At 36.6% G+C, this 24,466-nt stretch overlaps 1 protein-coding gene across 3 annotated transcripts in view; it reads right to left on the bottom strand.

Annotated features, from left to right (window-relative positions):
• The window catches only part of SLC12A7 (solute carrier family 12 member 7), a 115,509-nt gene that overhangs the window by 20,012 nt on the left and 71,031 nt on the right, over nt 1-24,466 (bottom strand). For 2 of the 3 annotated variants that reach the window (XM_063298728.1, XM_063298731.1), the window contains exons 13-22: nt 21,120-21,238; nt 19,527-19,625; nt 17,962-18,081; nt 16,676-16,780; nt 15,417-15,585; nt 10,649-10,844; nt 7,431-7,600; nt 5,904-6,035; nt 3,160-3,267; nt 1,629-1,745 (exon numbers count right to left, since the gene is read on the bottom strand). In XM_063298728.1, the coding sequence (XP_063154798.1) occupies nt 1,629-1,745; nt 3,160-3,267; nt 5,904-6,035; nt 7,431-7,600; nt 10,649-10,844; nt 15,417-15,585; nt 16,676-16,780; nt 17,962-18,081; nt 19,527-19,625; nt 21,120-21,238 (1,335 nt within the window). The remainder of the gene's footprint in view (nt 1-1,628; nt 1,746-3,159; nt 3,268-5,903; nt 6,036-7,430; nt 7,601-10,648; nt 10,845-15,416; nt 15,586-16,675; nt 16,781-17,961; nt 18,082-19,526; nt 19,626-21,119; nt 21,239-24,466) is intronic. The other variant, XM_063298730.1, reaches the window with a different exon arrangement.

Raw genomic sequence — 24,466 nt, 5'->3', positions numbered from 1 at the left:
AATTTTATTTCTATTGTAAACCACCCAGAGGCCCTCCTCGGGGGAGATGGGCAGTGATATGAATGAATGAATGAATGAAAAGAGAAGTGTCCGTTTGCATGCAATAAAGTATATTTAAGTTCATATGATTTCATATGAGACTTATCAAGTGACCTATGGATAGATTTCTAATTTCAAAACTTGTAATTTTAAAAAGTGAAGAAGACATAGTTATATATGTGAATTCTAATGGGAAATGTAGAAAATGTTGGAATTATCAAGGGTCAACTCAGCATTGTCTCATAAGCATAAAGGGGTCTCTCTAGCAAGACATATCTCTATTGTGCTTGTGGGATGTCATGTGGGTCACCTGATTTCCTCTTCCTCCTCCTTCTTTGGCTTGGGATTTTAACAGTCTCCATTACCTCATGGGCAGACATGCAGGCAGGAGGGCTGCATAATGCAGGTCTCGTCCTTTAACATCTCGCCTGCATGAACTTTCTATTCCACACATAAAGTGTCCACAAAGAACCAGTGATGATTAAGTGCTTTCTACTATGAATCTATCTGTATCCAGATCTGCTGAATAAAAAGTAAGCTATCTCTATTTTCTTCATCTAACTACAGTGTGAAGACTGAATTTATTTCTGAACATAATTAAGCTTAATGTGCAAGTTCTTTTTTGGTTCACGCTTCTACTCTGCAAAATTGCTGTTAGCTGCTTGGAGTTCTTTTATTAAGTTTAAAAACTCCATCAGAAAACACCTATGCAAACTCCTGCTTTTCCTCCTATGTGCTCTGGTTTTAAATGTTTAATCCAGCTGTTTAAATAGAGTTCAAAATTACACTGGCAACTAAAGCAGATGGTTTATCTACCAAGTTCCATCTACGTTTGTGACCTTTTGTATGTACCTGTCTATGGAAGGAAAATTTCTACACCGAGAAGAAATCGAAATAATTGAAATAAAAACAGAGTAATCTGAAGTAATTCCTGATGTACATTCATAACAACTAGTAGTTAACGTTCTGATGTTTGATGACTTAAGCAAGAAAAATGCACAATATTCTGCTAATAGGGCACTTATTTCATCTTATTTAGCCTTCCTTTCAACTGAACTGTTCACATATGATATTGTTCAGGTAAGGCAATGCAGGATATATTCCAAAAGGTTTATACAATCCTGTACATTTTATGTAGTACTATACAACATTTCTTTTTTTAAAAAAATCTTCATTAATAAGCATACTTCATATTATAAGGGTTAATAGCTAATGGATTCATCAAACAGATATTTCCCCCTTTACATCACCACAAACTTATGGAGTCAATGAGCACTTACCAGAACAAATCAAAACAGATGTAGCTATTCAGAAAGAACCGTTTTGTTTAGTTCTTCATAATCAAATTAGGATTGCCATGGTATTAATTCAAGAGTTAACTACGGAAAAGCACTATTGAATGGTACACATTTTCCACAAAAAATCCATGCTTTTATAGGTGGGAGGGGCACTCTGTACACGTAATATTATAGTGATCATTTAGTAAGAATTAAAAAAACAGGCAGTGGCAATCATTAGTACAGTTATGGTTTAGAGAGGCACTAAAAGTGTTGTAATGGGAAGGGAACAACTAGGTGGATATCTTCTACCTCTTCCTCTTGAATATCGTTAGGTGGCAGACTGTCTACCTCTTGGCCAATACACTGTGGGCTAGAGAGGCTCTTTCTTCTGATTGAGCCACGAGATTCGTCAGTGATGCTCTGAATCTGAGACAGGAAGGCCACCAGGCACAACCAGCATATAGAAAAAGGATATTACATTAGCTGATGAAATACAATTATTTCATTAAAAGAAGTAAAGCACAGCACATTTAAACAATAGATACCCTTCAGCTCTGTAACACAATCTTTATCACATTCACTCATGGGCACAATATTTACCCTAGTTTTTCAAAAAGGGATAAAATCCAGTACAATTATTTCTACAGGCAGTCAGTGCCATGGCCAAACACTGAATGGTTTCCAAAATGAAAAGAAAAAAAAAATCTGTTCTTAAATTAAGAACAGTTTTGGTATAAGAAAATTAGTAATCATATACTGGAGCTTCACCAAGAGAGATGAGCTATGGTTTTAAAGCTCTTTTGTACTTTATTCTCATTTTAGGCTCCAGTTCACTAGTTAGATCAATATGATATCGTAAAGGGAAGGCCAAAAACAAAAACATATTCTCAAGGTATTTTAAACTAGTGATGCTATCTGTTTGAGATATAAAGACATCACAACAATGAAACTCATTATGTATGATCAATAAGATTAATGTTCTATAGAATAAAAAACAGAATTTTACAGGTTTAACTTTAAAATTAAATATTTCTGAAGAGAAAGAGGAGAAAGAATGCAACCAAGCAAAATTGCCCATGTCTTAAAACACATTAAAAACTGGCAGTCTTTTTTCACTGCCAGCTTTGGCAAGTTGACTGCTCTTAAAACTTTCAATGGAGAATGAGTGAGATAACTGACAAGAATCTCACTCTTGCTGGAGAAAACTCAAACAATCAGAGCTGCTGACCTGAATGTAAAGTCTGCACTGATGTGACATGAATATAAAGACTAGAGTCCAATATTCTGAAAATGTTCAAGAATTTGCAAAACAAATTAGGTTAAAATAGTGGTTTTCCCCACAAGAGTATAGAGGTTTTTGAAATCTGTAAAATGTCTTAAGAGAAACAAAGAATGCTAGACAGTTTTAAGACATGAAACAGAAATGTCAGCATATTAACTTTAATTTGAAATAATGACACTAAATTGTTTTAAAAAGACTGAAAAGAACAAATATGTAACAATAAAGTTCTACCCTGAGATATTCTTAGCAGCATGCTACTTCAGCTATCAATCAAAGACTCTAAGATTCTAAACATTAGCAATTTAGTACTACTGAAAGAGTAATGAACATATTGAAAAGGAGATAAAATTAAATCCTGATAGAAGCTGTGCTTATACTTTTCCATTCATTCCAAACTACATGTTGAATGATTAATTGCTCCTCTCCACTGAAATAACTGAGATAGACTTGTTGTCACACTTATGATTCATAAAAGATTAACCCCCGTTTGCGGGAATATCCAGCAGTAATGTTCTCATTAACTAAAACGCTACTGCCAAACTAAAGAAAATTCATTACCTCCCTTTCTCTTTCATTCTTTGAGAGCTGCATTTGTTTTAGCATCTGAGATCTCTGCTCCATCAGAAGAGTCTTCTCGTATGTAAAGGCTGAAATATCATTTTCAAACTGTAAAAATAAGTAAGTTTTTCTGTAAAAACTGTAAAACTTCAAGTATAACCTCTGATTTTATAGTATAGCCCTTGGCAAAATTTGTACAGGTAGTTCTCAGTTAATGACAGCAATTGGGACCAGAATTTCCATTGCTAAGCGACATGGTCCTAAAGCGCAACGGCATGTGACCAAATAGCTTAGCGACAGCAGTTCCGGCACTTCCATTTGTGATCTCCTGCTGGCTTCCCCATTGACTTGTGCTTGCTGGAAGCCAGCAGTGAAGTTTGCAAAAGGTGATCACATGACCGCAGGGATGCTGCGATGGCCAGAACTTTGAGAACCTGTTGTAAGTACCACTCGTTCAGTGCTGCCATATATTTTAACAGTCGCTGAACGAATGGTCGTTAAGTGAGGACCACCTGTAAATGCATCAAATCAGATTCAAATTTACACAGAACAGTTTTAAAGCATGTAACATTGCCAAAAGCATGTTTTTACAATGTAAAAAAAGATGTCAAGGTGGACATGGCCATCCTGTGGGGAGGATGACAAAATGTGCATTGTGATGCAAACTCTGACCCTTTTGTACTTGGGATATGACCACAAATATGTAAGGGATACCACTTGCATGGGCATGTCATGATGCACATTTTGTCATTTTAACAAAATCCTGTCTTGCAATGGATGCGCCTGGATGCAGAATGGTTATTTGGACTTTAAAAGAGATGGGGAACCTGCGGTCCTCCAATCAATGCTGTGGGATGCTGGAAGTTGTAGTTCACAAACTTCTGAAGGGCCACAGTTTGAACTGCCTTGAACAGGAAAAAACTTTTAACGTAGCATCTTGCCAATGCATTCTTTTATTAAATTGGTGACACAGATGCCTATAATTCTAGAATGGCAAATATACAGGAATAAGCCCAGAAATATGCTTAACGCAGTTCAGAAAACAAAGATTCCCCCCTCCCCAGATAATCATGACTCCATCCACTCTGTCTTATTATACTACCCACGGCAGCTCCTAGGCACCCAGAAATTGTTATATGTGGATACTGGCCATCAAAAGTTGTCCATCAAAAAGCTGTTTTCAACTTTTGAAGCCAAACATTATAAATTGAACAACAGCTCCCATTTTATATTTAATATTACATTTTTTTCAGTAAAACCAAAGTCTAAGAAGTCACCAAAGGCACTAAAATGCAGGATAGGTCATCCTGTATTACATCATGAAAATCAATGAAGCCCTTATTAGAAATGTACCCTCTTCATGAATTTTAGTGATTACATTATTCAAACCTGTTAACGTTTTCAAGAAGGATTTATGTATAAAATGAATGTTTGTATACCATTTTGAAGAGCTTCAGAATATTTGTGACTTGATCCGACAAAATAGCCTTTTTAATACAAACATTTCTTGAGAAGCTCAGGATGGTGCATGTGCACACACACTTCCAAAAGCTGTAAGAGTTTTACCATGCTGAGTCAAAGAAAAGTAAGAGAAACCTAGGATCTTCCTATGGAGGCTCATAAATAGAAATGGGAATTTGGGACTCCTTGGTCTAAGAACAGCAACGTAGCTATTACTTGGTACTTGCACTCAATAGTAACAGTTGGCAGTCAGTTTGGGAAACATAAGCTGAGCTATTGGCACAGGATATCATTCCTTTTTTAAAGTGGTCATTCAGGAAAAAATGTTGCTTTAAATTAACAAAGAACAGAGGCTTTCATATCATAAAACGTAATGGATAAAATGGTATATGCTTTCAGTAAGTCTTTAATTATTTTGTAAGCTACTTCGGAACTCCCATACAAGAGTAAAAATTGGCATTAAAATTTACAAATAAACGTACATTTTTGTATCTTAAAAAGTGTTTGCGTGTAAACTGTCGAATTTTCCCAGCTTAGATTTTTTTTTTAAAGTTTAGATCTACTTACTTACTTGGGGAGGCCAAATGGCGTATTTTGCGCATACCCTGTCTGAATATTGCACCCCTCTAGATTTGGGAGCAAGGTTGTTCCCTACCCTGTAGGTGACACTCACTCATTGCTTTCTCTACTCTAGATGTGCTGGAATATTCTTTATTAGGCATTCCTTTCCTGCCTGTTGCGTGGCTAAGGAGACGGAGTGGGAAGCCCATTGACAGCTGGAAAGAACAGGTGCAAAGTTACACTGAACAGGACTCTTTATTTACACTGTGACTATTCTGCTGTTATGTATTTGTTTTGTTGGATTTATTGTTCTATTCCAGTGGGTCTTGGCTGACCAGTGCTTCAATGCACTACAGCTTTGGCTGACGTGGAAAAGGGGAAGGAGAGAGAAATAGATGAGAGAAGTTCCCTTGGAGCACATAGTCTCTCACAAACTTTTCCTATAGGCTGATGCAGAGAAAATGAGGTTTCAGTCAAGTTTAGAAAAAAATTGAGAAAAGGAGCACCAATTCATCCTAAATACTCTTTCAGGAATACTCTGAGGTTCAAAAAAGACTCTTCCCATACAGGAATTAAAACTTAAAAGTTGAACTTTGCCTGCTCTCTCCAGAAGGACTTATTGCAAGGTGACCAAATTCCTCCATAGATTTGAGGAAATCACACTTTTTCAATTGAAAGTGAGCACTTTATAAATGCATTAATCAATAACTGCTAGACCTTACCATTTCAACAACTTCTACCTCAGCATTAATTCGAAGATGGTATAAAAACATCTGAAGATCATTTTTCATTTGAATACTATTGTCATCCATCTGAGCTACAGTGAAGATGCGCATTCTACATTTTCTCCACACCTATTATCAGAAAAGTACACTGAATTAAAAAAAATGTAATTACTTTGGCAATTACAGCTGCTGCTAGGAGATTGTTTTTAACTGGAAGCTTCTTTTGTTTATGCAGTCACATAGCATTGCTCATATAATGGCTATTTTCAACACACCACAATATGGTTTGTTTTTAGCTCAGCTTAGATGAACCCAGATGCTGTGGTTTAGCAATCCATGTTGTAAATCAGACCACAATAACTTATTTATTTATTTAACAAATTATTGTTAAAAGAATGTTGGTGGATAAGTGCAAGATGTGTGGCCTCCAGGTGTTGTTGAAACATATTTCTAAGAAGCTCCTAACTACTGTGGCTAATAGTGGGAGATGCCGGGAGGCACAGGTTCATCAACAACTGAATGTTGTATACCTGTAGCCTAATGTATTATGTGAACTGTTATGTGAACTAAGCTAATAGTGCTAATGCCAAGATGTGGCATCTCACAAGAAGGGCTAGAGATTTAAACTGCAAAAATCTGGACAACCATTAGATGCTAGCTGGTAGCAAAGAGTCATCTAATCTAAAATATCACTTTGTTTCCATATTTTAGGGCATTATCTCACCCAACTTTGTGTCCTTGGTAAATCTGTTAAGAAAGCCGTATCTTCATTCAAATCATTAATTTAAAATGTTGAAGAACCGAAGTGCCAGAACTGCATCTTACGGAACCACAACTGATACCTAACTCCAGGTTGATGAGTAACCACTGATGAGCACACTTTTTAATTTTCAAGCCAGTATATATTTATTTAGTTGCCATGCCTCCGGCCTACCCTTAATTAGCTTGCTAATTAGAATGTCACAGGTTATTTTGTTGAATTTTTGTCAGGACACATTGTTTGTATGCAACATTCCCACAATCTATTAAGAAAGCTACCCAGTCAAAAACTGAGATAAGGTTAGCCTGGCAAGACTCGTTTTTGATAAATCTATGCTGATACATGCTAGCATTTTGCTGTCTTCAGTAAACAGCTGTACTTACTCTTTCTTGTTCTGAACATATCCTAAGAAAACTTTTTTTGTTGCTCTCAGCATCACTCACCAACCTCAGCTCATTCTGAGATTTGTCTTTCCTGATTGCCTCTGTTCAATTATATCTATAGCCTATAGTTCGATTACTTGTCTCTATGTCATACTTGTCTTTTTTGTTTGGTTGGTTTGTGTTTTTTTTGTTTGTTTTCAGATCATCTTTATGAATCTGAAAGAATGATAATGTTATGTATTAGCAATAAAACATTAGAGAACAGTTCCCTGTCGCAGAGTGTTTCCTGGGAGCCAGGACAGATAATTACCTTTATTTATATATCAATAGCAATATATCTCTATCTTTGCAAAGTTTCCCAAGTAAAATAACTGCTAGTACCTTATGCTGTTTCAGCAGGAAAGGAAGCAACATCAGCATGCCGCCATCATGAACAATCCACCATACATCTATGTTGCCCTCACTAAAACGTTCCTGATTCACTGGAAACAAATCTATGTTTTTAGCAATTAGCAGAGCTTGCTGTGCAGCTGTTGTTTCTCGTACAGTGTCTGAAAGACAAAGGGTAATCAGTATTTTAGACTCTTCCCCTTAATTCATGGGAAGCATTTCAAAGAGTTTGAACTATAGCTCCAAACTTAAATAGAAAATAGTGTCTTAATTTTTTACAACATTAGAAATTATAATTTGAAAATTATAACAAACAGATCTGTTTTATATACCTGACAATTACTTAAACAAATTACCTTTCTTTGCTCAAGTGAATACCATCTCTACATTAAAGCTTGGGCTTTCAAGCAAGAACAGATTCATGGTAATGGTGTGCTTAGGCATGATGTTTTTAATAATTATGAAATATGTTTGCATGAGATGTAAGTCCAAAAGAGATGCAATATTAAAAATGTGGAATCTTTATTTTTTAAAAAAATCCAAAAATATTTTTGATAGGATCATCAACAGCAGACAAAATTGCTCTGAATAGAAATTTAGACAATTATCTGGGTAAATAGTGTTAGGGATCTTAACATGGATCAACATATGCAGCAGAATGAAAGTGTATAATAAGAACTGGCTACTTAGCTGTAACTCTAGTTCTCAAAGTGGTCATTTATGAATGCACAAACATGGTTATATGACTACATCAGAGCACATATGCCATGTTCTATAGCTTATGGAATTTCCTGCCAGAAACCTCACCTGTGTGTAACACACATAACCAGCCATGGCTCCCACTGAATCCCTCACAATCTGAGAGGAATGCTGAAGTCACTCAATGCTGAACAGAATTAGAGAATGGGTTGTGTGAATAACCAGTTCTTCATCATGGTCTCTGTGATTCACATATATAGCTTGTTACCTGGAGGAGAGTCTCGTGCTCACAAGGTGACAGAAGAACTGCTCTTCAATTCTCTGAGAATGGAAGTCTATAATGAAGGATAAAAGTGGAATGCTGGGCCCAAGTAAGACCTTGCATAATCCTGGTAGGGCAATTATGACATGACAGATGTGGCCTTAGGATGACCAAAGATCTGAAGAAGGTACTGTTGCTTTGCTAGATCATAACACAGTTTGATGTCTGCAACTTTCTACCTGGGAAGACTTCGAGGAGAAAGAGCCAATCCCTTGAAAGGACCTCAAAAAGGCCAAAACAAATGCCAGTCCTTTTGGAATGATCTGACTTTGTGAAGCAGAAAGCAAGGAAGGATTCTTTGAACACTGAGGGAATGCAATGACTTTTGGAGCAATGTTGAGGGTTGGGGGAAAAAGTAGGCAAAATGTCTTCTTCTAAATGGAGTATGGGAATAGGTTTCAGAAGAAAGGAGATCTGTGAAAAGGATTATTTTATCTTTATAAAGAATAAGGTTGAGTCCCAACCTATGAAATACACTTCTCCCTATCAGCAAGTAAAATTCACTGCTACTAAGAATACAATTTTCTATGAAAAAAAGATGATTTGGATTTGTCTCCAACAGTTCAAAATGGTTTGACATTAGCATGGAGAGAACTAGGGAAAGATTCCAAGCAGGAACTGGTAGGGATACTGATGGTGAACATAATCAAATCTTTCCTAAAGCTCTTTAAAAATGCATTAGAAAAGAGATAGACAGTGTTCACTAGAGGGTAAAAGGAAGAAATATCTTTATGGAAGTAAAAACCAAGCCACACTGCTTCAGATGTAAAAGGAAAGCCAAAAGGAAAGACACTGAAGGGGACTGAATTTATTCCTTTCTTGCATAGTCCACAAAGGATCTGTACTTATCTGCATAACAAGTTCTTATGCAAGGCTTCCAAGAAGCTAGAAGGACCTGTCTACGCTAACCTTAAGGGAGGTTGTGACCAAATCCTTCAAGCTGTAAGGGGAAGGACAGTAGACCAGTCCTTGGTGGATGGGTAGCAGGAAGGGTTATCTCAGGAGCTAAAGATATTCTCAGCGAGCTAGCTGCAATCTGAGCTGCTGAGGCCACTACATGGTAATGAAGATGTAACTGGCTAATTCTCTGGAGATTTTTGCAAGGATCCTGGTAGCAGAGGACTGGCAGAAAAAAGTACAGAAAAGATCCATTCCATGAGAATAGAAAGTCCTAACAGTTCTGCCTCTGCTACCTACCTTGAGTGTGCCCCAGGGAAACTAGGTGACAGCCATTGTTATGGTTTGTAATGTCCATTTGTGGATGATCAACTGGTCCACTTGAACTCTGTTGTATTCTGGTATGTGGATTGCAATAATAAAAATCAAATAGATCAATGCCTAATAGGCAATGTGAGGTGTAAAAGAGAGTGGATTTAGCATCACCTTCTTGGCATCATCTGATATAATTTGAGCTACTTATCATCTGAATAGATCCTGGAAGGCCCTAAGCGTTAAAATCATCATTTCACTAATGAGACACTGATATACCTCTGGTGGAGACAAGGATCCTTGGATGCTAATGGATTAAAGATGCGACTCCCACTCAGAAATGAACACGTGAGTGGTGAGGATCTGAATCAGAGAAAGGGGTGAAAAAGTTACCCATTCAGTAAGGTTTTCCTGCAGTTATCAATTAACAGACTTGTTGATACATGGAAGAGGTGGAGGCAGACCCAAACCTGGTGGAATGGTGCTAAGGTAACATGCTTGCAAGGAACACTTCCAGAGATGAGCAAAACAGTCCTCATCATTGTGAAGTTTGCATCTACTGGAGCAGAAAGAAGCTTAACATTCACATCCGCTGGAGTGGTACTGATATTCACTACTATGAATTGGGTAACCCTCAAAAAACAAGAGAACGTACCTCATAATTGACCCAGAGCCCCAAACTGCACAGAAGGATATGCAGTAAGATTTATAAGAATTTCTCTCTGCATATGAATCACAGAGACCAGATACGGGAATCTCATTTTTGAATGCTTTCCTGCAATACTGTTGCTAAGTAGGAGTTTGACTCAGTACAGAGTAAACCGGGAATGTGTTTAGATTCAATTGGATTGTATTAATTACTGTCTGTGAAATTCTCTTCAGTTTCAGGATACAGTTATCTTTGAAACTTTCAACATGATAGTCAATTAGATAAATATAAGTTCTCAACCTACTCATATCAACTTTAAAACATACATACCAACAAAATTTTTCCAAGAGAATGTATTATCTGTCTGTTTCCAGGACTGAGGCCATGCCATCAAAACAGTATTATGTTTCATCCCTCCAAGACCAGCAGATTGTATCAAATGAGAGATTCCATCTCTAACGCTGGATGATACTATGATTTGGCAAAATCCTTTGGTTCTTTCTGTTCCCATTAAAGATCGAATGTTCTTCAGGGGAAAAAATACAAATTGGGATAAAAGGTGTTTAAATGATAAAAAATTATGAAGAATCTTAAAGCATTTTAAGGATTAGTGTATCATGTAAGCCTTCGTGAATGTCAGTCTAACTATGAAACTACAGTATCCCTGAAAAATCAGTTCGATAGTTTAAATGACCAAGTGCCATGGCTAGATCAGAAAGAAAGAAGTCACATGCTAAATGAAAACATTTAAAGATCTAAAAATTAGGAAATGAATTATTGAACCAATTATCACATTTGTTATCTGGAAATTGGATTTACTTCTTAAACACAGGGTGCAAATTTAGCAATTAGTATGACTAAGAAAAAGGAAGGAGACTGGGTGTAATTAACACTAGTTGTGCAATCTCCTGTGTTTGCGGAACCAAATATAAATTAATATTATACCATAGGAAAACTGGCACAGACTACAGCTTCTCCTTGTTTTAAAGTTATCCTATGTTTTCATCGATTCCATAATTATGTATGCAAAATCTCTTACATTGGTTATATGCAAAGTAAGCTACTTAGTCTTAGCCAGGCTTCAGAAAATATTGCTGAAATGCCCTTCTTTACTCAACTGAAGTTCATCCTTCAGTGTATTCTGTCTCTTTTACTTTGTTTTTGAACAGCAAAGCACAATCTCAAAATACCATCTAAATTTTAGGACACAATACAGTAATTGCTATATTGCTTTTAAAATGATCAAACTGTGTGATTAAAAATTTATATCAGCAATCATTTACAAACTGCTGAACCATTCTCTTTTCCTGGAAGTATTCCAAACAGACTTCTGAGTGTCACTACCTTGTTAAATATTTAAGAGGATTCTACATTTAAGTAAATGCTGACTTCACACAAGCTGAGAACAAAGTATTTTTCTCTAAGCATTTTGCTTCAAATTATCTCAAGTTTATTCTAATTCTGTACTGCAGACAATGGTTCAAATCCTGTCGTAGTGGAAAAAAACCCCTATTCAAACTTCTCTAAACATAGCTGTTAATAACACATTATTTTATGCTCTTATACATTAAAAAATATACTTTCTATCCTTTTAAGGTATGTGAAAAAGAATCAATTTAAATTTTGTGCAAGAGCGACTTCCGGTGGGAACATGGCTGACGGAGCAGCTGTGTCCACGGGCTCTGCAGGCAAAGCTGGCAACATGTACTTTTTGGGGGCTTGACAGGCTTTTTCCTGGAGCCCAGAGCTTTTTCATGTGAAGAAAAAGCTCAGAATCACCCCATCTGCTCTCCAAACGCCATCTTGCAGCCAGAGAATCGCAGTGATCGCGACTATCCGGTAAGAGATGATGGGAGGTGGGGGACACCATCATTTCCACACCGCGTTTGTAGCCTTAAAGGGACAGTAGGTCGAGCCATCCCATTTCTAAATCACCCAGTTTATATATTTTTTAAGTTCATGTACCCCAAGAAAGGCTTTCTACATCAAGAAAAAGCAGACTCTCTTGGTGCTTATCCTTATTTTTGGATTAAAATTTTAATTTTTTTTAAAGCTTTGGCTTGTTTTCCCATTTAAAGATTAAAGACGATTGAGAATATATAATTGCCTTCCTGTTATTATTTTTGTACCAAATTTGAAGGATTGAATATTTTCCTACACACCAGATTTGCCGTTTTGAATCTTCAGCTTTCTGTTTACTTTTTCTACAACTTAATTGTTAGAGTGCTTTCTCTTGCCAATTTCATTTGGACCTCTTTCATTAACCTATTAACTCCTCTCTGCAAGAGTCAAGTATCTAGGGGGTGCCATAATCTACTGCCTGAAAAAATGGAGGATTTCAAGATTTTCTCAGTGCTTTGCTGTGAGCTTAAGCAGACTTTTAAAGAGACTCTCTCAGAGTGCCGTCAAGCTATTCTGCAGAATATTCGTGACATTGGGGAAGATATTATTTCTAAAGTGTGTCATCTGGCTGAAGATGTTACAGAGGAAGATGGAGATTTTGGTAAAGATGGTGTTTTTACCGACAGCAAGATCAAAGTAATGCCAGGTGAAGACTACATTTTGATGCTGAAGAGGTTAAAACGGCAGTCTGAACTGCAGACTACACAGAAAGCTGTTTTTCTGGAGGACTGTTATGGCTTTCTGGGGAAATGTTATGGGAGAGAAGAAAACTTGTTTTGTGGGAGGTTTTTTTGATGAGAAGGCTGAGTGTTTAGGGGGGGCAGTTGGGCTGTTTGATTCCTGTATGAAAAATGCCTTATATGTAAAATGGAGATATGTAAATGTTTTTACATATTTCGAAGTGGGGTAAAAATTTTAAGAATGCTTAATTGGATTGATAATGAGGTTTTTATGATTTTCTGTCTTTTTAATGATTTGGATTAAGATTCACTGGTTTCTTTATAAGGTTTGTTTGATTTCTAAGATCTATAAGGTATCTATAAAGTAGAATAATAATTGCTTGGTTTTAGGTTTAATAGGGTCAAGATGGTTGTAGTATTATTAATTATAAAAGTAGACAATTTATATGTTTGTATAATTTGATTTTTACTATAGTAGATAGAAATATATAGAGTAGTGTTAGGAAGGAAATAATTGAATAAAGGTGTTTAGGGGAGGGAAGCTGGTTTAGACATTTTTTCTTTCTTTCTTTAATATAAGGGGAAAGAGCAAGTACTTGGTAATTTTTATGCATGCTGATGGATTGATTTATAGAAATAATGTGATCTTGGTTTGATATAGAGTAAGGAATTGATTATGGAAATTGCTATATATTCTTGTTGAAAGTCGGAAGTCACTTTTTATGTAATCTTTAATTTTTTTTAATGTTTCTCACTTTTTTATTTTTCTTTTCGTAGTTTTTTGTTTTGTAGTTTTTGCTTTAAACTTAATAAAATTCTTATAAAAAATTTGTGGAAAAAATGGCAGAGCTGAGATAACATGCATTAACATTCTGTATAACTTCTAACTGAAAAAAATTTGTAAACAAAATGTATTAGCAGAATTTTTTTTGTAGACTATATTAAACATTTTAATATTCTTCATTGGCTGCCTATCACAAAGCTGCCATTTTCTACCCGACAATGAATTACTTTCTGGCACAAAAACAGATTGATGAGCAGGAAAAGAGAAATAAAACACAGAACTATGTCATAATGCTGTATACTCCAAAGTAGAGGAAGCACATAGGGTTTCCTAAGGCCACAGAGACATGGTGATGCAGGACAGAAATGTTGGGCTGAAATGTTTTAGACTGGAGAAGGTTCTAATGTAAACAGCCTTTCTGATTATTTTTTGTTTAATTTTAACAAGCTTCTCTGAAGCACAAGGCATCTTCTACTATCTTTGTTAGGTAGGTCAGGATCTGCTATGAATCATGGTCTGTTGTTGTTTTTATGCATAGCATGTTCCCCCATCCCAATAACATGGACTGTTCTGATAAATTCTAGCTAAAGATGCCTTCCTTGATTAGCACCAAGATGGATGGACTCAATTACAATGGTGATGAGTACAATGCTGGAAGTTCTGAAGGACGAGGTTATTCAGAACATTCTGCCAAAAAACTAGCTATGTGATTGTTAAGAATTAACAACTAAAGAAAAATTAAATACCAGACTTACAGCAAATCTCTCCTCGTAGTATATAGAGGGTAATCAACCTTAACTTGGTGATGGCTTTCATTGAACAGCAACCTACTCTTTATTGCTGTTGTTCTTTTTGTACTATGGGAGCTCCTATCACCTGGTTAAGTGGACAGTCTTTCCTCACATAGTGCTAAGATTGATCGATCAATACATTTTATTACTATTAGAAATCAGAAACTTATAGTGATAAGGAATTTGGTGATTCTTGCCAGAGCAAATGAAAGAAGCATCCCTGTTAACAAATATCCTTCTCCAGCTACTGCCATCTACTGTCGAAAAAGTTCAGTGTTGTTTTCTACTAAAAAATGAATAACCAATGCAAGAAAATATATTTGTTCAATTTCCACAAAGTGAATCTAATACAATATTCATATATTTTATTCTATAAAGTTGGTTATGGTTACTTCTTGATGTTATTTTTGTGATTGTGAGATGGATGGCTATATAAAACAGTATTATTAAGTAAGTGAACAAACAAACTTCTACCTCTTACCTCAGCATCAAGTTTATTAGTGTTATCGTTGCACCAAGGATAGCCCTGCCTTGATTGGCCTTTAATTATCTTCAAACATAGGTTATAGAGTCAGGATTAAACCTAACCACTATTATTATGGGCAACCTCAAATGCAAATATAATGCTGAAAAAGGGGAGATTTTATTGGAAGCTTGCAAAACTTCAAAGAATAAGGAGAAATTATTTCTTACAAATACCTTATCTGCATTGACCCACAATCTTTCAAATAGCGATGACTAGATTGAACAGAGGAACATCTATTATCAAATAAGTGTTTTTACAATTTACAAAACAGCCATAATTCTTTGTCTAGCAAAAACCTTTACAATATTCAATTAACATAAAAAGAAGGAATTTCCACTGGCAGTTTTGTGATACTTGAATCAAAACATGAATATTAAGTCTTACTATTCTTATTTTCTTGTTCAAATATACATACCTCTTCAGCTCTTTCAGCTTCAGCATATTTATCAATATATGTTCCTGGGAGCACAGATCCCACAATTGTCAATCCTTTTCCAGCTTTCAACTGAGATGTAAAAGAAAGCAGCCGAGGATGTTTCACCAACTGTTCTGAATCCAAATTCAACAGAACCAAGACTTGTGGCCTGAAGTATAATATAAAAATAAATGGTAGGAAACTCTACAGAGGATGCAATTTCATGATCCTAATTTTCCAACACAATTAACAAAGCATTTCACAATATTATAGGCTTTATTCTCAATGCTGAAAATACCAGGAGCAGACTTAGCCTCTGACTGCATGACCAGTAAAACCCATTATTTTTTGCCATGTCATGCTTCGGGCACCATAAGAAATTTAGCTTGGGAACACTGTGTTGGAGAGCAAAACCAATTTCTATTTCTAATTTCTAGAACTTGGTCTTTGTTGACAAGCATTCTATCAAGGGTTACAATCTGTGCCTGTGCAGAGACAAAGATGAGTCATGAATAGGACTAAAGTACAATGAGGAAGATGTGGGTAAGGACCTCATACACAGCAAGAAAGGGAAATAAAAAGGCAGGACAGGAGGAGGAGGAAGATAGATTTCATGAAGGAGTTCTTAAAGACAAGAACAGTGAGATGAATTAAACTCAGAATATACAGAACAGAGTTCCAAGAGATATAATATTAAATAGGAAAGGATATTACAAAGGAGTAATAACACTGAAAACATGCAGGTAATATATTGCAGTAATGGAGAGAAAAAGAGAAAGCTTCATTAGCAACTACCATAATTATTATCATCTCATCAAAAATACACAACACAAGTCTGTGCTTCTGAATGAAGTATATCATGATGGGAATGAGCCACCATAAGCTTCATCTTGCAAGCTCTTTGTCTCTCTTCTTCTGTATGACTACAAGATCAAATTGGTTTTTGTTTAAACATAATTTAGGATACCGTAACCAGGATACTGGCACTGGCTAGTTAAATAATTCTTCTTCGAGTTTAATTAGCTCAATAAGGCAAGAGTTAAGAAAAAGCTTCAATAAGACACTTTTCTTCACATATGCTTTCCTGCATATGTATAAGTGTGTTTCTGATTCAGGTAAGTAATGTAATAATTGAAACTCGAAAAAAGGTTATACTGGGGAATATTTGCTCTACATTCTACAGGTGAGGTCTCTGTTATGTTCACTCCTAGGTAACTGAAAATAGGATTTGATGTGCTAAATATTGAATGCATTCTTACCTCCAATTTTTGGTATGAGGATGGCCATGTTCAACTCGAAGCAGAGCATAACGAGCAGCATTTAAGGACAAACCTCGGATGCCATCTCCCCATTCTTTTTCAGCTCTTGAAAGAAGAAATAACAGGGAGATTCACAAATGCCATATGTCTGTGATAGTTTCTTTTGATACAGTAGACAATATAAAGGGAATTCAGGGGCACAACTTTGTACATTTATACTTTATTTTAGACAAGTAATTTCCTTGAGTGCTATCATCTGGCAGTTTTTTTGACATATAGCAAATGTGAATTCACATAAATGAAAGTCCATGAATGCAGGATTGATAAACTGCTTGAAACTGTAACAACTTTTTAACAGATCTGTGATTAAAATTTACTGACTGGTGGAAGCAAAGCAGAGAACAAAAATGAATGTAATCTTTGCAGTCTGTTTAAACCATCCTTAAATCCTCCTCTAAAAGAAATACTTCAGTATTTAGTGGATTTCAGAGTAACCAGAATGGATGACCAGAGCCTTTGCAATATAAATAACACATCACAAGTAACATTTGTCATCTATATCTATATCTATACCTGTATCTATCTACATATAAAATACAACACATTTCATTGAAATAAACGGCTCACAGCACAAATCATTCAAAAGTCTTGATTTGAGCTCATCCTTGTTTTTAGATACACTGAAATCTGAATGAACCCATTCCAGCACTTTTCCCCAAAATGAAAAGGTTTGTATAACTAGATTTTTTTTCCAGTCATGAAACAACTAATTCCCACATTGTCAATTATTTTTATTTATGAGCCCCTGTAATAAGTAGATTAGTGGATGCAAGGTAATATTTACCTACATATCAGGGTAGCAACCTGATATTCACCAGATATGCTGGATTACAAATTGCAAAAGCACAAACTACATAGGCAGTGGCCAAGGATTATAGGATTTGTATTTTAAAGCATCTGGTGGGCACCAAGTTGCTTATTCCTGCTATATATAATCCATTCAATTCCATATTCCCAGTAATATGTCTAACATAAATATATGCAGTTCAGTTTCTTTCTTGTTTCTTAAAGGAAAAGCACAAAAGAGCAAAAAAAATGCACATGGAATAAAGATATAATCAGTGTCTTTTTTAAAGAACAGTTTCACAAAATTGAGTACTAAATGACATATACAGTATAACACTTTTAATTAAATGTTACACTTTTATGTCACAAAAATTACTTTTCCCCCAAATGTGTCATATTAATTTTTTTTAATCAAACATTAAATAAATATGTATGCTTACCCTCTGTATTCTATGTATTTATAAATACATCCTGCAATTAGCATGGCAACCAAGGCATAGTACCAAGAGCAAATGAACATCAAAGCAAGACACAAGCTCATTCCTAAGAATGAAAGAGTCCTGAAAGGGAACATGTTCTTAGTTGGTCATATTTATGTATATGTTCTACTTAATCTAACACAATGACAAAGAGTTCCTAAACTAACATTATTCAGTAACATGCTTCACAGAGTAATGCAAATACAACAATTAATCATATCGCTATGCCTGGCTTCTCCCAAGGAACTCAGTGTGATGTACATGGTTCTCTTCTAACAACCTTAAGCAACATGGTTCTCTAATGTCACAAAATGAGCCAGTGTCCACAAATTATAATGCTAAATTTGTAACACAAAGCTGTCTCTCTAAATAGAAGATGCCATGATTTAGAATCATTCCAAAGACATACCCATAAACCACTTTTCTTTTGGAAATATATGCATGTTTCATCAGATACTAATTCTCTCTAATCTAGAGCTATGCATTTCATACTACAAGCAAAGCTATTAACTGGTTTGTTATATGTTCCAGTTTGATGTATTTTGTTCGTTTGTCACCTCCAAAGCTTTGCATGGTTCAGGAACTGGATTATCTGCAGGAACACCTTCTCCCGATAATTAGAATCTGATGAAATTCAGATCTAATAGGGTGGGCTCACTCTGTGTCCCTTCACTGTCGTTTTTGGGAATTATGCAAGTGGGCCTTCTCAAATGCTGTCCCTATTTTAAGGAACAGCATTCCCACGGATATCTGAATGGACCCCTCCCTCCTGGTTAAAAAACAAATCCATTAAATCCTGGCTATTTCATCAGGCCTTGGGTGCCAGAATGGTGTAATCTGTTCCCTCTAGCAATAGAAACTGTCTTTTGCTTGGTTACTACTGAATGAATCAGATTTCCAGTGCTATATTTTTCTATGTATTATTATTGTTATGAATTATGGGTGATGCTATTTTATTGTAATGTGTACCATTTGTTTTAATCTAATTTACAAAGGTTGAGATGTATACCAGTCAGAGTTGGTTTCATTTACAGTGATTTTTTAAGCCCAGTTACATAAATACATACATAAATGCTCTATACTAAATAAGAAATTTCCAGTGCAATCCACTACTAGATTATCAATTAACTAGAATATATATTAGAATTAAAAATAAATCTCATAAATTTTGTAGGAACATTTATAACTGATAGAGTATACATGAAGTCTGTTTTTTAATTTTCCAGTGTAAGATATTACCAGTTCCTATATTCTGTTCAGTCAAAAGTAATATTTTGCTCTTGTTATCTACCCTCCTGCGCTTCTATGGAATAATGGGAAACAACTCTTCCCTTTGTTTCTTAAACAAAATTGTACTCTCTTACAGAGTGCTGAAATATTAAGACACCCACTGTAAATAAAAATATAATTTGTTTATTTTTATTTATATTTCAAATTTCCATCACCACCAATCTCCCCCAAAAGGAAGACACTAAAATTATAAATCAAATGCTTCCAGAATTATATTAGTAAAGAAAATGGTGTACCAGTGATAATATTTGAAACGAGGTCTCCAGTTTGGTGTACGGAGGAGAGTCTGAACTGCACATGCCAAGTTCACAAACAGATAGCACATAAGGAAAAACCTAGAAAGAAAACATGTTTATAATTTAAATGAATAGCACTATTCACTCTAGTCTTGGGAACAGAGATACTTCAGGGAAAGAAAATGAAGGGGACAAGGTTACACAGAGAAATGGGAATCTCGAAGATTCCTAATGGTACAACAAGTCTGTCAAGGTTTTGTACTTAAGCCATGTTGCATATGATTCACTGCCTTTCTGCAGTTCCAAAAAAGCAAAGGTTCATTCCAGACTAACACAAAGACTGAATTTTGAGGTCTTAAGGAAGAGATGACTTGTCAGAGGGTGATTCTACATCACACTTTCACAAAGTTACAATAAAAAGTGGCTCCCTTGCCGTAATATACTACAATGCCTATCTCAACCTTGTGTTTTATGAGTTTTTTGCTCGCTCTTGGCAATCCCTGCAGGTAAAAGAAGGTAAAAGGCTGGTAGTGGAGAAACAAGTAAGAGTGCTATTTCTCCACCAGATTTTTAACATCTGTGTTAGTGAAAGAAAGAGGAAACCTTTTCCTGAATCCATCATTACTTGGAGAAGGTTTAAACACACACACACACCCAACCTGTGTTTCTATGTCAACTTTACAGATGGGATTTTCTCCTCCTTCACAGCCACTGGAACCAGGAAACTTATATTTCTTGGCATGCTATACCTACTGTGGGGTTGTTTACAAATGCGCTGCAACCTCATGCCATGCAAAGGAACTGTGAGGACGTACGCAACAAGAGTGCTTGATAATACAGTGCAGCAATCCAGTTTCAAAGGGTAAAAAGTAAAAAGCACACGTGGGCACAGACCTAGCATCCCTTGGCACCCTCTTACTGAACACATATTCTTCTGTCACACAAGCACCCTGCCCAACAACATTGTGTCATCTTACCGGCTGCTGATAGGAAATCCTTGACAGAATGACATACTATACATAAGTGGAGTGAGAGCTTGGTCAGTAGTCCCAGAACAAGTACAATATGCAGTTTCTCTCACTTTATGAGAACTGTAATCTCAAATCATCAACAGTGTAAATATTGTTACGAATGCAAGTAAGAATCTGCATTATATCTGCAGGAGAAATTCTTGATCCATTTTTCATTTTTTCTTTTTCCCAGCCTACCTACTCAACTGCTAATGCCTGGCATTGTTTCTTTTAATATAAAATTATTATCTTCCTTTTTGATGTAACTAAACATCACATTATCTCTTGCATTTGTTATTGCAGTACTCTTCTTTATATGTATGCCTGACTCCTTAAAATATCTTATTTTGCCTAGTATTCTTCAATTTTAGCTTTAGTTTTTTCTTAGCAATTCTACTCCTTTTAAAGTTGTTCGTTTAATTTTGTCTTTTTTTCAGTGTTCTTCTGATGCTGTCTCAGGAACTTTCTATGCCTTGATATCCAACTGTGCTGGAGTGCTTCCTAAAAATAATATTGTTCTTTTAAAATAATTTTAAGATAAATTACAAGTCAAATACATTAAAATCTACATAGACATACATACATAGAGAGTATTGGAGCCACGCTATCCAGAGAAGCAATAAGAATTCCAATCTCACAAATAAACGCAGTGAGGAGCAAAGCCCATGTAGGTTCTCCATTTGCTTTTCCATGACCAAACACCTTTAAAAAAAGCATAATTGTGTTTATTGAAAAGATACACGGTTCAAACATAATTATCAACTTAAGTAGAATTATTATCTTCTATAATTTTTGAAAGTCATAAACCTGAAGCAGCTTAGTTCAAAATGAGCATATTCTTCGAGTTTAGATTGGCATGCCATCTTTGGAATACAGGTAGTCCTTGACTTACGATGGCAATTGGGACTGGAACTTCTGGTGCTAAGCAATGCAGTTGCAAAGTGTGACCGCATCGCTTAGCGATGGCAATTCCTACAGTCCTGGTTGCCATCATTAACTGGATCCCACAGTCGTTAGGTGAGGCAACTTCCTGCCACTTTCCACAACCAAGTGAGTGGGGAAGCGGGAAGGAAGTTGCAAGTCCCAGGTGGCTTGCAAGCAGGCTGGCAGGCAGATAAGTGGCTGCTGCTGGGGGATGCATGAGGGTGCAAGGGAGGCACGCAAGGGAGGTATGGCAAGGCTCAGGGAGGGGGTGTGAGGGAGGCATGGTGAGGGTGTGTGGGGGTGCGCAAGGGTGTGAGGGAGGCACGGCAAGGGTTGGGTAAGGTGTACAAGGGAGGCATGGTGAGGCTCAGGGAGGGTGCGCAGAGGGTGCGAGGGAGGTGTGGTGAGGCTTGGGGAGGGTGCACAGGGGGAGCAAGGGAGGCATGGCGAGCCTTGGCGAGGGTGCGCAAGTGGCCAGTACAACGCAAGCACAGAGAGGCTGGGGGAGGTGGGGGAGATTTACCCCAGTGACTTGCAAACTTCCCTGTCGACTTCCCCACTGACTTTCTGGGAAAGCTGGCAAGGAAGGTCACGAATGGTGATCACATGATCGCAGGGCACTGCAACCAACCATATACGCAAGCCGGTTGCCAAGTGCCCACATTGCGATCATGTGACTGCGGGGGTGCTGGGATGGGTGAAACTCCGAGGACTGATCTTAACTACCATTTGTTCAGCGCTGTTGTAACTTTGAAGGTCACCGAACGAATGGTCATAAAATGAGGACTACTTATATCATATCAGATGCCAGAGGAAAGGAAAAAAAAACCCTTGATTTTGAAAATAACATTCTCTGCTCTATGGCAATCTCAATGAATATGCTCCAATGAACAGCTTCTGAGGAGAACCAAAACTGATTATCACAAAGGCTTTGAAAAGATCAGCTCCAATAGAAGGTCTATTAAAGAAAAGGCCTCGTAATAGTTTTGGATGAATTTCTAGAGATTTTAGTTAGCATAGGCAACAGTAAAGGGCAGTGCTAGATGCAGTCAAAATCATCTGGAGAGTATTGTGCCATTTTGCCCTGGTTCATCATATCCCAAAAACCTAATCATTACTTTTTCACAGTGAGATAGTTTTACCTTCAAGGTATGCTATGGAAAATATATTTACATTACAGTATAATGCAAAGCTGCATAAAACAAATAGAAAACAGAATATTATCATCACAGAATATTTTGAAAAGTGATTTGATTTTGGTTAGCATGCAATATGAACAGAGTCAGTGCAGTTGTAAACCATGATTTATGGTTAGCTTATCATGAGAACTTAAGCCAGTTTTGATTTCTTCAGTAAGCCAGGTGTTTTCAAACTTTGGTATCATATATCCCTAAGACGATAAATGACTTTGTGTCAAACTCCCTCCCCACCTAAATAAATATATAACTAAGTAAAACTGCTGTGGTTGGTGGATGATTTTGACTGATGATCAGACCCATGGGTTTAGTCAACATTCAATGGGGAATCTGTTTTCCCTGGGCAAGTATCCTGTGGGCTTGTCTGGGCAAAACTGCAAGAATTTGGACTGTGCTCTCACTTAAAGCAGGAGCATTTTCAACATTGCTCCATGCTTTCGAAACAACTGCAACTTCTCTCCAAGGGGCTGACATCCTCATACTTTGATAATTCTTGCAGTAGTCCATTATTAAACAACCCATGGTTTACCAGACATATAAACTCTGATTAAAATTAGGCTCAGAGAGTGAAAAGTAGACACATGTATGCCACCTTATTATTTTTATTTTATATCCCAGCTTTATCATTTTTATAAATAACTCAAGGTAGCAAACATACCAAATACTCCTTCCTCCTCCTATTTTCCCCACAACAACAACCCTGTGAGGTGAGTTGGGCTGAGAGTGTGTGACTGGCCCAAGGTCACCCAGCTGGCTTTCATGCCTAAGGTGGGACTAGAATTCTCAGTCTCCTGGTTTCTAGCCTGCTGCCTTAACCACTAGACCAAACTGGCTTTAACAGATTAGGGCTACCAGCTCTGGGCTGCAAAATTCTGGACATTCATTAGATTACACAAAGAGATACAGAAAACTAATTCTTTGCTGCAACTGTCCAGATTTTTGCAGTCCAGATCTAATAAACCTATAATAAATTTCAAACTAGGTTTCCAGCTACTTACAATAACCTTTATTACACTGAACATAGTCAATAAACTGCAGGAACGGCTCAGTTCTGTACATCAATCTGCTAACTGTAATTACAACTGGAAATCAGTAAAAGTTACACAGAATTTGATCTGTGTCCTGAGCCTGAAAATTTCCCTTTGTCTTACCTTACAAGCATGAAGACAAGTAATATGACTCATTTTAATGATACATACTTGATTTGACTTGATCCTCCCTCCTTGTCCCCTTTCTAATTCTATTACCACTTCGTCACTTGTCTGGAATAACAACTGCTCTGTTGTTGTGGCTAGCATAGATTGTGACCTATACTATGTCATTCAGGTGGTGATGTGATGAAAATAATATTCTTGCAACAGGCAAACATGATAGCAGCAACTGTTGCTGCAGTTATAGTTAGCAAGCAGCAGCAACAGACTTATTGTACTGTCCCCTGCTTTATTTAGCCCATCTGAATTGCTCTGTGAGCCACAGCAGGTGAAGTGAGGTCAAATTAGTCTGTAAGGATTGCTGCTATGGTCAGGCAAGCATCAGTTAATTTTTTAGCACTATCTAAGCATAGGAGTAATATACCTTCAGGTTTCTGGCCCCATCTCCTCTCCACCACCTTAATCTAATGCAGTTCAGTTGTGCTTCTCACCAACAAAAGAATCAGTTTTCAGAAGGTGACACGATCAATGGTTGACTTAATACAGTAGCCACAATATGTTCCATTTGAAATTCCAATCCATACCGGAAAGTGGAAATAGGGCATTCTTTAGGACATGGAAATTAAGCAAAGCAGAACTGAACAGGGTGTTTTCCTTTT

This window comes from Candoia aspera, chromosome 3 (genome assembly GCF_035149785.1).
Source record: "Candoia aspera isolate rCanAsp1 chromosome 3, rCanAsp1.hap2, whole genome shotgun sequence".
NCBI lineage: Eukaryota > Metazoa > Chordata > Lepidosauria > Squamata > Boidae > Candoia > Candoia aspera.
Note: the sequence above shows the minus strand (reverse complement) of the source record. Positions and strands in the feature narration are given on the sequence as shown.